The sequence below is a fragment of the Amblyraja radiata genome, chromosome 21 (genome assembly GCF_010909765.2).
Source record: "Amblyraja radiata isolate CabotCenter1 chromosome 21, sAmbRad1.1.pri, whole genome shotgun sequence".
NCBI classification, from domain to species: Eukaryota; Metazoa; Chordata; class Chondrichthyes; order Rajiformes; family Rajidae; genus Amblyraja; species Amblyraja radiata.
The window spans coordinates 35,978,221-35,991,998 of NC_045976.1; the positions used below are offsets into that span (position 1 = coordinate 35,978,221).

The 13,778-nt window shown below is 41.4% G+C and overlaps 1 protein-coding gene across 2 annotated transcripts in view; it reads right to left on the reverse strand.

Annotated features, from left to right (window-relative positions):
- The window catches only part of exoc4 (exocyst complex component 4), a 402,169-nt gene that overhangs the window by 31,257 nt on the left and 357,134 nt on the right, over positions 1–13,778 (reverse strand). For both annotated transcript variants that reach the window (XM_033040092.1, XM_033040093.1), the window contains exon 13: positions 2,656–2,834. In XM_033040092.1, the coding sequence (XP_032895983.1) occupies positions 2,656–2,834 (179 nt within the window). The remainder of the gene's footprint in view (positions 1–2,655; positions 2,835–13,778) is intronic.

Consider the following 13,778-nt stretch of genomic DNA (forward strand, 5'->3'; position numbering starts at 1 on the left):
AGTCCAAGATCAACTGACGATTTTTTAACATGCAAATCTAAGCAATGAGGCTTTCCTTCATCATTCTTACAAGGATGCTGGTGCCAGGATCTCTGTTGCTACCCTAGTCCCACCTGCCCGTGTTTGGTCCACATCCCTCAAAACTTGCCCTATCCATGTACCTGTCTAACTGTTTCTTAAATGTTGGGATAGTTCCTGCCTCAACTACCTCCTCTGGCCGCTTGTTGCATACACGCACCACCCTTTGTGTGAAAAAGTTATCACTCACCTTAATCCTTGGTCCTTGATTCCCCTACTCTGGGCAAGAGACTCTGTGCATGTACCCGATCTCTTCCTGTCATGATTTTATACACTTCAATAAGATCACCCCTCCTCCTCCTGCGCTCCAAGGAATAGTCCCACCTTACTCAACCTCTCCCTATAACTCATCAATTGGATCGCAATGGATGTCCGGGTCTGAGCAATTAATGAAGACTTTCTTACTGAAACTGTAATCCTGAGAATACATTACTCACCTGCTTTGCCACTCTCACTTAATCCTTAATTTTCCTTACCTCAGGTAGACCATTGTCAATAAATTCAATATAAAGAAAACCTCTTTCTGACAGAGAATATTAACTAAGGCAGCACAGTTCTGGGAAGAATTCAACACTCAAAGGGTTACTTTGAGTTTTAATTTATTACATTTCATATTATGTGACAAGGAAAATTATTTGTATTATTAATAAAAAAAATAATTTTCCTCCTTGAATAGCCTAATAAAATGAAAACCAATTTTGAATGACTCCAGATAAGACAGCAGCTACACAACTTCCATCTGCTCAGTAAACAGTAATAATGAACAGCGAGGTGACTGTCATCTGTGATAAAGCACTCCTATTAGCCATCCTGTTTTTATATTAATGTTAATTATAACATACATACAGTAATGGATTATTGAGTTTTTATCTGTTTTAAGAACACTGATGGTAAACATGCCACAAAATGCCACCTTCCCTTTTCTAATTAGATTATTTTTTTTACAAGTAGAATTCTTTGTTCTGTTTTTTCCGTTGCTTTAAACCATAGTACCCGTTTAATATTATTGCTGCTAATGATATCGCAGGAATGGTACACACTGGTTACAATGTACATGGAAGTATGAGTTGTTATTTGGATTTTTTTTTAAGTTAAAAATTAAGCTCAAGTAGTCATTGCACTGCACTTCATGTGAAGTCTTGACCCTGTGGCAGTAAGTGCATTGTGGACTCGAGCCCCAGTCCAAAACAAACATGCCAATGCTTAAGTGCAATAATGAGGTTGTACCGCATTGTACGAGATGCTATCTTTTGTAAGGTGCATCAAACCCATACTCTTTCAACTCTCAGGTTGATGTGAACGTCCCTGCTACAGTATTTAAAGAACACTGGAGCCGTTCTCCTATGGGTCTTGCCATGTATACCTCTAGTAACAATCCATTTACCATTTGTGGGTTGTTGGTCACTGTTGTGCACAAATTTGTTGCCATTATAAGCTGTAAAACAATGAGTACCATGGAAAATCTTGCATTTGCAAGGTGTCTTTAAGGGTGAAAGCTGCCTAAGATTTCACCGGGGTGTTAGACCAAGGAATTTTTATTACAAGTTACTGAGAAAGGGTTTTAATGGTCATAAATGAAGAGAGGAGTTGAAGGAGTGTGAGGATGGAAAGATGCGACGCTGGTTGCTTTAGAATGAAACTTCCAGAGCTTAGGATGGGAATTGCTGAAAGTAACAAAGTTGAAAAAGTTGGATTGGAGGGAGGATTATACAAGGGGAAAATGTGAGAAACAGAAGCTTGGGAGCATCAAGCGTGTGGACAGGAAGGAGGTTACTGACAACAGAAGAGAGAATGTCATGAAGGGGTTTTAAGAGCAAAATGTGTAGTTTAATATGAAATACTGGAAAATTACTACTCTATTGTAGAGGGTGGAATTAAATGGATCACATCGCGGATGAAAGGTTTATGAGATGCAGACAGCCAGCAGGAAAACAAGTTAAGAGGTGACAAAGACATGGGGTTTGAAAGTGGGATGGACACCAATGATGTTACTGCAGTGGATGTGGAAAGTTATTGCAACGGCCTAGATGCAGTTACAACATCAATTTAGGATTGAACAGAAAGTTTAGGTTACATTTTGATTGAGTGGTTGAGGATGGAATGGGATCAGCGAGTTTGCAACGAGTCAAAGACAATGCCTTTGGTTTCCTAATATGAGGCTGGAGAAGAAGGGTGCCAATACTAAACTTGATGTTGGACAACCATTTTTGATGATATATCAGCAGTAACGCAATCAAAATAAGTGGTGGCGATGTATAGCTGCGAGATGTCAGTATAGCTGAGAGAGATACAAGAGATACACAAGATATATACGAGTCAAGAGTGTTTTATTGTCATATGTCCCTGATGAAATTCTTACTTGCAGCACCACAACAGAATATTTTGTTTTCCATGATGATGGGGATAGGTGGGTGAGTGGTGGTGATGATAAGGGGCAAACAAGCCACAGAGAAAGAGCACAAACATCTATTCCAGTCTGCAACGTTACCAAAGAAGATGTTAAACTCAGACAAATTCATACTATGAGGCCGAATCAGAGCACTGCAACTTGTGTTACAGTCTGAGCTACATACTTACACTGAGCTGTTGGCAGACTGTAGAAGAAGCCCTTTAACCGTGCAGCTAACCATTCCAGGCTCTCATGCAGGTTTGCCAGAGCCTTTAGATCACTGACATCTCGCAAAATCTCATTTTGTGGTATTAGTTTGTCTCCCAAATTGCCAGTTAAGACTTCAGATTCTTTGGCATTGGCAGCTCTGTAACAATAATGATATGTTTTCATTAAAGCTTTGAAGGGAAAGGAAGAACTCATCAATAAAAAACATCACAATTAAAACTATTAACATTCTTTTGTCCCCCACAATGAGGCTAAAGATCATTTATAAAACCATCCACAAACGTAAAACGTAATTGATAGTGAACTAAATTACAAACCCAGCCTAGTCAGCTGTTAACGTTGCCAAAATACTAACAATGCTTTTGACATTATAGACCATTGCACACCAGGGGCGTCGGGGAGATGGCCAGCCCTGCCGGTAGTCTGCTCGTTTTTTCACCTTTTTGTTATTTTTAGCGTCTGTTAAAAGTTTATTTTTATGTTCTTTGGTTTGTTTTATGTGGGGGGGGGGGTGGGGGATCGGGGGAAACTTTTTTTTCCAAGTTCTTACCTTCCCGAGATGTGATCCATTTTCGGATCACATTCTCCGGGTTCTGCGGCCTACCATCGCTGGAGCTGGAAGTCGCCTCGGACTGTCGTGAGCCCCACCGCAGACTTAACATAGGAGCGGATCCCTTGCCTGGGATCTCTCCCACCACGACCACCGCGGAATCAACAACAAGGGCTCGCAGTCTCGGGAGAGGCCGAGTTGGGAGCTCCAAAGCCACAGAAGGTTCGACCAGCCCCGATGCGAGGTTCGATCGCCCGGCGCGGGAGAGCTGACATCCCCCCGATGCGGGAGCAGATCGCCTCGACGCGGAGGGCCCGAATGCTGCCGGCTATGGGAGCCAAGTTCGTCCTGTCAACCGGGGCTCGAGACCCCCTACCGAGGAAGAACAAAAGGAAGAGACTTTAACTTTATTTCGCCTTCCATCACAGTGAGGAATGTGTAGGAGTCACTGTGGTGGATATTCATGTTAAAATGTGTTTTTGAGTCTGTTGCTTTTAATTGTATGACTGACCTGGCCAGTGAAATTCCTCGAATGTTGCAAAACATACTTGCCGAATAAAATCTGATTCTGATTCAAATATGGTGCTCTTAGCTTCATTTCCCCCCGTTTTTTCTTGATAACACTTTAGCCAATATTAATTTGTTTTCTTGATTATTCTATGAATTCAGAATTCACCCATTTCCTGAATCCTCCCTTCCTTTATCATCGTTACTTTTTTGCATATCTTTCATTCCTTGTTCTTTATCTCTCTTCATCATCGTCCATATCACTCGATTCCCTTATCCCTAATCAATCTGAAGAAGGATCTTGACCCGAAACATCACCCATTCCTCTTCAGAGATGCTGCCTATCCCGCTGAGTTACTCCAGCTTTTTGTGTGTATCTTCGGTTTAAACCAGCATCTGCAGTTCCTTCCTACATACTTCAATAGTGAGTGTTGTACACAACTCTAGGTTGAGCAAAAGCATCAAATAGCTGCAAAAGTTTGCAATGGAACATTTATTATTTGTGAAATACATAGAAAATTCAATAATTTCTGTAAATATACAGCTTGATGACGTTGAATGAATGGGGTTACGAGGGAGAGATAGATCAGCCATGATTGAATGGCGGAGTAGACTAGATGGGCCAACTGGACTAATTCTGCTCCTATCACTTATGACTTTATGACCAATACCATTACCGGATAATATGTCATTCATGATCAACACCAATTACTTGAAAATTAGCCACAACCTTTACATTCTACACTGGGAAGGAATAGGGGTGACGCGGGCCGTGACCTCGGGTAAGTTTCATTTGAATGGGGTTAGGAGGGAGAGATAGATCAGCCATGATTGAATGGCAGAGTAGACGATGGGCTGAATAGCCTAATTCTACTCCTGTCACTTATGACCTTAAGATCATCCTGGCCCCATCATGGCAAATACGATTGTCCCAAAATATCAGACACAGCGACTGTCCTTACACCCAGCTGTTAAACCAGCTATATAGTCATTTGCTCTCTTTTCAAAGCAAGTCAAGGATTTGGGTGCTCACCATTTGTCTTACTTTGTTATTTCTCAGGGCACCTATTTCCTTCAGCAACCTTACTTCAAACCTTTATGAAAGCTATTGTTACATTTATGCAGCCATTTACTGTTAATTACACTCCCCGGACTGATGTGTGCAAGGAAGAGCAAGAACCTATTTAAATATGTTGCCCTCAGGATAACTGATGAGGTTCATTCTTCGTTGAATAAATATGTGCTAAGCACATTCCCATCTGGTTTTGCCAGCGTTGTGTTAGAAAGGAACATTTACTCTTACAGAGGAGTTTAACAGAATATGCCTACTCATCATCTGGAACTGTAAACTTGATTACCTAATATATCTCCAGTGTCAGTGAACGACAGAAAAAGTATTTCATCACCACGGAACAAAGCCATTCTGTCCAAGTACTCTGTCAGTGTTTATGATCAGCACATCTCTTCTCACCTTACCCCAGCAATATATATTTTATCCTGCATCTGTATGGTACTAACAGGTTGATTGTAATCATGTACAGTCTTTTCGCTAACTGGATAGCACACGACTAAAAGCGTGTCACAGTACCTGGACTTTCAGAAAGCATTTGATAAGGTCCCACACAGGAGATTAGTGGGCAAAATTAGGGCACATGGTATTGGGGGTAGAGTGCTGACATGGATAGAGAAGTGGTTGGCAGACAGGAAACAAAGAGTAGGGATTAACGGGTTCCTTTCAGAATGGCAGGCAGTGACTAGTGGGGTACCGCAAGGCTCGGTGCTGGGACCGCAGCTATTTACAATATACCTCAATGTTTTGGACGAAGGGATTCAAAGTAACATTAGCAAATTTGCAGATGACACAAAGTTGGATGGCAGTGTGAACTGTGAGGAGGATGCTATGAGAATGCAGGGTGACTTGGACAGGTTGGGGGAGTGGGCAGATGCACGGCAGATTAAGTTTAATGCAGATAAATGTGAGGTTATCCACTTTGGTAGCAAAAACAGGCTGTTTACTATCTAAATGGCGTCAAGTTGGGAAAAGGGGAAGTACAACGGGATCTGGGGTCCTTGTACATCAGTCTATGAAAGTAAGCATGCAGGTACAGCAGGCAGTGAAGAAAGCGAATGGCATGTTGGCCTTTATAACAAGAGGAATCGAATATAGGAGCAAAGAGGTCCTTCTGCAGTTGTACAGAGCCCTAGTGAGACCACACCTGGAGTATTGTGTGCAGTTTTGGTCAAGATGAGACGTTTAATTATATAGATGTATGTGTGTACTAGTGGGTATGTGTGTGTATATATACACACACTGAACTTTTTTCTCTCCCTCTCGTTTATCATATTGTTTACATATTCTGTAGTCCTGCAGCAAGTAAGAATTTAATTGTTCTAATTGTGACACATGACAATAAAACACTCTTTATTTCACCTAGATTCATCATCAAAACCTTTCTTAGTATGGAGAATGGAATTTGAAAGGGGAAGGATGATTTTTTAAAAATCAGCTTATATAACTTAATCAACTACGGTTGAATCCACATTCTAGCTCTTCTCAGAGTAAGGATATTGAGATTCATCAACTATACCATTCCATGCATATCCCACATCGTATCCTTCATTTCAATGTAATAGTCAAGCAAAGGTTGAGCTATAAATGTTTGAAGGGTTAAAAAAAGAGGATACCTGGACTAAGAAATGCAGTCAAAATTATTGTTGCAACTACTTGAAGGCCATGCCAATATTTATGAAGAAATACATCTCTACCAAACAAAGTAGGACTAATTATTCGTATTTTATTTTGCATAATATTGCCTCCTTTCTCTTGCTAGATCTCTTTTGTTGTTTGACAGCGATATAGTTGAGCTAACAAAACTGGAATAATTGACCCACAGATAGGAATTTGAATCCCACAGTCTGATTCTCACCAGAGCCCTGTAAAACTGCATCAAAACTTCCCAGGAGACACTGATGTGATTCACTCTTACAATACAATACAATACAATACAATACAATACAATACAATACAATACAATACAATACGGTTTATTTGTCACATTGCACATAAGTGCAAGTGAAATGAATATGTCAGCAGCGGTACAATTATAAAGAACACACACAAAAACACAATTAAAATTTAACATAAACATCCACCACAGCATTCATCACTGTGGTGGAAGGCACACAATTTGGCCAGTCCTCCTCCATTTTCCCCCGTGGTCGGGACCTCAACCCTCCGCAGCCGTTGCTGCGGGCGTCCAGATGGTAAAAGGACAAGGTACAAGTCCAGGTAAGTCCAGAGTCGGCTCTTCCCCACCGGAGACCGCGGCTTTAAGTTGGTGTAGGCCGCAGGCCGGCGGTCGAAGATTTAAAGTTTAAAGTTCCCGCCGCGCTGCAGCCAGAAGCAACGCAGACCGCAGGGCCGGCGGTCGAAGCTCCCCTCCAGGGGTGATGGTAAGTCGCCACCGCGCCCGCGGTAGAAGTTGGCCGCGGGCAGGCAGTGATGGCTTCTTCTTCCCCTGGGTCCCCCACAAGGGATCCCGGGCTGCAGACGCCACGCCAGCTGGAACTGTGCAGACCGCGGCTTCAGGCTGCCGGCTGCCCCGGGCCAGCGAAACGGGAGCTCTTCCCTCCAGCGAGCCCCAGCGAGGGCTCACCCGCTCCGTGCTGAGAGTCCACGCTGCGCCCGCCGCTGAAGCCCCAGGCGCGTCTCCGGGAAAGGCCGCCCGATCCTTGCTGTTAGGCCACGGGGGAGGCGACCTGGAAAAAGTCGCCCCTCCATGGAGGAGGCGGCCGAAACGGTTCCCCCCTCACCCCCCCACACCACCCCCCACATAAAACACACAAAGAACCATTAAAAACATACTTTAAAACATACTAAAAAAAAAAAAAAATTGAAAAAACTAACGCGCTGCTGACAGGGCTGCCGCCATTGCAGCGCCCCCACCGACCTAAGGTCTTTGTTGAATAAATATGTGCTTAGCACATATGATGGAATCTTGAGCAAAAATTAAATTGCTGGAGGAACTCTGTGGGTCAGGCAGCATTTGTAGATGGAAATGGACATACAAAGTTTTGGATCGGGACTCTTCTTTTGACCGAAGAACAAAACCTACATTTGTACTCCACTGCCCTTGAAATCCAATATTCCATTAGCCTGCCTTATTAATTTGCACGTTGACATTTTGTGCTTCATGCACTAAGATTCACAGATCCTTTTGCACTGCAACATTTTGTTGTAATTAAATAGATGTAATTTAACAAAGCTAAGATCAGCAATGGTTACATGAAACCACCGATTGTCTTAAAAACCCCTCTGGCTCACCAATGTCTTCAGGGAAGGAAATCTGTAATCCTTACACAGAGGCACAAGTATGACTATGTCCACTGATATGAATGATTCTTAACTGCCTTTTCAGTTTGCAGGCTGGGAGGCATGGACAAAACTGCAGGCATTGCAAGCTTAATTCACACCTCAAATAAAATAAACTGTACAAGTCTCATATTTCTTCATCTTACCTAACTGCATGGTTTTGACTTGCAACACGCTCACTGTCTGCCTGCCTTATGATTTCAACCATTGCAGTTGGTCTCAGGACTGCCATATGCCCAAAGGCTGAAAGGAAGAATTTAAGTAAAGAACTTCAAAAGTGAGGTGGGAAACCACGTGAGGATGCTATAAAGAAATGAAATTTAGTAATTAAAAAAAAAAAAAATGACTTGAATGTTTTTCTAAGATAAAGGAATGGTATCTGACTAAAGCACTACTGAATGATTACAGTGCCTAAACTAAGGGATCAAGAGTGGCAGATTAGTTTAGTTTAAAGATACAGCTTGGAAACAGGCTCATCGGCCCACAGTGTTCTCGTTGACCAGCGATGCCTGTACACTAGCACTATCCTACACACTAGAGACAATATACAATTTTTACCGAAGCCAATTCACCTAAAAACCTGCACATTTGGAGGGTGGGAGGAAACCGGAGCTCCTGGAGAAAACCCATGTGGTCACAGGGAGCGTGTACAAACTCTGTATAGTAAATTACCTAGCAAAGAGGTCAAGTAAGCAGAGATGGCCTAAGTGCAATGTACAAGTTTAGAAAGGGAAAGAGAGATATGAAGTAGAAAGCACAGTGTGATGGTTCAATCCACATCTGGGGCTGGGTTTAAGGAAATAAATGTTTAACCTATAATCACCACCACCCCACTTTACATCCTATACAAAGAAAGGTTCAGATTAAGTAAATAATAATAAAATGTCCTGTTCCTTTTCAGATGCTGACTGACCTGATGTGCTTTCCAGCATCTGCTGTTAACAGTTATATCTTCTACTTTATCACTTAGAAACATTAGTTTTGGATACGTTTTTGCAGTGCGTAGTGAGGATTAATAACACTGTTACTCTTTCCATTTCCCTGCAACAGTCAGTTGACAATCTCGTGGCATAGAATTTCCATTGCAAAAAACTACTTTCTTCCACCAAGACCCCTAATCTTCATCCTCCCCTAACGGAAGAAACACCTGAGGTAAAAATCTCAATTTGCAATTCCAATGAATCAGAGATTGAATTATTGACAATGTCGCACCTGGATAAAAAAAACCTAATCGCAAGAAGTATACGTCAGAAAATCGTATAAATTCTCTTTTAAAAGGTCAGCAGTTGAAAAATCACAATTTTTCTCTTGCATTTAAAGCTGCTTTGAAGATTTGTAGAGACATGTTTACTGGAGCTGCTCTTGAATCTGAGACTAATGAATTCTGTCAGCTGCTGTTCTACTGCAAGATGCTTATTATTATGAAGAGTAACCTTTTTGAAATGGTGTACATATCAGTTGCTTAGAGACCTAAAAGCCAAGAGAATTAACTGGCGAGGACAGAAAGCAGAGTGATGCTCATCAATTAGCATATTACTAGTTACCCTGCAGCTCTCAATCATATTAAATGAAAATTGCTGACAATTCATTACAATAGGGAGTTGATATATTGCAACGTTTGACCAAAGCCACCTCAGGTCATTTAAACTTCAGTTGCCCACTTCCTCACCAACTGCCCCAACCACTTGGTAAAATGCTGGTGGTAACGTGTCAGCAAGTACAATTAATCACGTTTACCCTGTTTCTTTCTGGACACTTAAAAGATATTTCTATTTCAGGATTCTGACAGGGTGATAAATGGAAGGATGGGCCAAGCCATGGAAGGAGAAATGGAAGTCACTGGTGCCATTCAAGTATGTTTTATGTGGCTGAAACTCATCCTGCTCTTTTAACCTTTTAAGTACAACATGTTTAGAAACCATCTATAATCGTCACTGGTTTCTGAAAGCTTGCGATGGAGAGGAGTGCAGAATGTTAATCCTTCTTGTATACTTTGATGACACACAGCAATACTATGTATTAAAGCAGGGATATTCCCTGCACCCTTGAAATTGGCTGATCGCAAATGTTGCCTTAACCCTATTTGGTTTTATTAAAGAAACCTCAACATTATTATGTTCTTAAAATTAAAAATAAGATAAATTGGACAATTAATTAACTACAAATATATATTATTTGCACCGTTCACAATTTTCATGTGACTCACTAGCACTGAAGCATGCAGACACAAAGAAGAATCACAGGCTGGTATAAAGGATATCCTGGCAAAAATGCAGAGAGAGAGAGATATCCATCTATATCCTTGAGAGACTAATTAATTGGCCACTTATTCAATTGAAACCAAATCTAACATGCATGGACACACAATCTATTTTGCCCCAGCAATTTATAATGCTATCGTTGGGAGGAGAAAAATCAACTTGCTTCATTTTTTAAAAAAAAGGAAAATCATAGGGCTGAGCCTGATTGGCCTGTCCATAAATTGAGTGTGAAGTTTGACCAAGGCTTGAAGGTCCAATAGGTTAATGCCAATTTAGAACACAAGCTAAATTAAAAATGGAAATTATACCTAGTTTATTTCAATATTTACTTTAGCTTATTTATATAAACTGCAATTTTTAAATGGTTACTTTTTTTTGTTCGAAATAAAGACTCTAACTGACACATCAATCACAATCTCAGATAGACACAAAATGCTGGAGTAACTCAGCGGGACAGGCAGCATCACTGGAGAGAAGGAATGGGTGACATTTCTGGTCGAGACCCTTCTTCAATCTGAAGAAGGATCTTGACCCGTCACGAAACCCATTCCTTCTCTCCAGAGATGCTGCCTGTCCCGCTGAGTTACTCCAGCATTTTGTGTCTATCTGTGTTTTAAACCAGCATCTGCAGTTCATTATAGGTCATTATAAGCGTACAATGATCACCACTCCAACTATACCTCCAACTGTAGTCAGAGCTGAGGAAAGAAGCCCTTATGAAATATAAAATACTCCCAAACCGGTTTATTTTTAAAAGAAAATTCCATGGGTTATTCCATTATAATATCATGGACAACCATTCATCATGGCTTCAAATTGCCAGACTATTACTGTTACTTGATCAGAGATAATACACATTTTGTAAATTGTTGGTTTGAATCTAAGATAAAAAATTGTCTACTCTTCCCATCCGGAGGGTAGCACTTGCTGACTATTCTCCTATCTATGTTTCAGCAATTTTAACTGGAGTGGTACTTTTTACTTTTCAATAAAGATAATGGTCCCTTATATTATCCCTCATCATACTGTGGGACGTGAAAACGGCTGTGAGATGGTGTACTGCCTCCTGCCAATATTGCTCTAAAGTTGGCCATCATAATCATAATCATACTTTATTAGCCAAGTATGTTTTGCAAGATACGAGGAATTTGATTTGCCATAGTCATACCAATAAAAAGCAACAGAATACACGAAATACATTTTAACATGAACATCCACCAGTGACTCCTCCGCATTCCTCACTACGATGGAAGGCGAAAAAAAGTTCAATCTCTCCCTTCTTTGTCCTCCAGCAGTCGGGGGCCAATAACCTTCCATTGACGGGACGATCTTACTCCTGTAGCCGGCGGCGGGCCTCCTCGTCGGGGCGTTCAAGTTCCTGCATCGGGGGGGAACCTCAGCCCCCCTGCACCGGGCGATCTACCCCGGGTCGGAGCTAGTCGAATGGTGTGCGGCTTTTGGAGCTTCCCGACATCGGTCTCAACCCGAGACTGCGAGCTCGTTGATGTTGAAGTCCGCAGGCCGCGGTTGAAGCATCGATCCCAGGCAAGGAATCGGCTCCGATGGTTAAGTCCACGCCCCGCGGTGGGGCTCAAAGTCAGTCCCGAGCAAGGCCTCCGGCTCCACGATGTTAGACCCGCAGAGCGGCCGGAGATACGATGGGGTAAACAATCGCATCTCCGGCAAGGTAAGAGATTGAAAAAAAGTTTCCACCAACCCACCCACCCAAACACCACATAAAACAAACCAGAGAACATTAACACAAACTTTTTAAACACACTAAAAGTAACAAAAAAAAAAACCAAGGACAGACAGACTGTAGGCGAGGCTGCCATCGAAGCACCACCCGGTGGTATATGCGTGACAGAAGTGCGTGAAAGAAACCTGAGGGAAATCCTCTTCTAGGCTTCTCCTCATATTTGTCCATTAGATAGAGAACTCCCAATGTCCTACTTGATGCATCCAAATTTCCCCTCAACCACCCCATGTATTGAGGGTACGCATCCTCTGCATCATTAATCTGTATTGCTAGTTGTGCCAGCAATGTGCTGAAATTCAATAGCGGAGAAGCTTCTGTGGGTGGGGGTGAAAGGAATCGTCACTGCTTCAGTCGAAACCCTGCATCTGGACTCTGCTGTTTATACAACTGTTTATTTCTTTAATTTTCATTCTGTACTCTGAACAGCCTACATTATTGTCATAAAACAAAACCTTTAACCATATTGATAAACCAAATGACAATTTGCTTATATATTGCATTGTCTGAGAAAAAGTAAGCATCAGACCTTTGTCTTACATGGATGGATAAGCCCTTATTTTTGGATGATAAATAAGGATGATAATCCAAAAATGTAGATTCTCCCACAAGAGGAAGCAAAAATCCCTTGTCCACCCTTCAAAACTCTTTAGCATCTTATATTCCAACCGTTTCCTTTCACTCTTCTAAACTCCTGCTAATAGAAGACTGACCTGTCCAATCCTTCCCTGTGATCTTTTTATGAACTGCTTCCAATACATCTACTACCTTTTTTATATCAGGGGACCGCACAATCTCACCAATACTTGACGTAAATGATGCATAATTTCCCTACTTCTGCATTCAGTTATCCTACCAATAAACAGTTTCAATCTATTAACTTTCCTGTTTGCTGTCCAGCCTTTGTGAATCTTGCACTAGGACATCCTGATCTCTCTGCACCTTCAGGCTCTGCACTCATTTATCATTTTGACATGTTTCTATTTCACTTCACCTGCCAAATTAGACAATTTACATTTTTCCTTGATTATACTCCACACCATATCTTTATCTACTTGCTTAATCGTTCAGTCCTTTTGCAGCCTCATTATCTCTGCGTCATTTATTTTCCAAACTTTCTCTGTGACACTAGCGAAATTAGTAATCAAACCTTTAGAGCCGTCATTCGAGTCATCTACATAAATGGTCAAGAGTTAATGGTCTAACTCTGATTTCTATGGCACACCGCCCATTTTATTTTTGCCAACGAGGAAAAGATCCTCAAAAGTCTCCTCTTTTACCTGTCAATCAGTTAATCTTCTATCCAATATGTTATAATCCGCACCGGCTCCCCTTTGTCTGCAGAACATGTTATTTCTTCAAAGAATTACAAGAAACATAATTTCCCTTGTTGATTTTGCCTAATTAATTTGAATTTTTCAAGGTGGTCTACTGTGACACTTTATATCATAGTCCTAATGTTTTCCCTCCAACAGATGTTAAATTAATTGGCCTGGAGTTTCTTCATGTCACCCTTTTGAAAAATAGTTTTATTCACTATTTTCCAATCTCACGGATCCTACCCCAAACTTAGCAAGGTTTGTAAAATTAAGGCCAGTGCATCAATCATCCCAGTACAGTTCATTTCCTACCCCTGA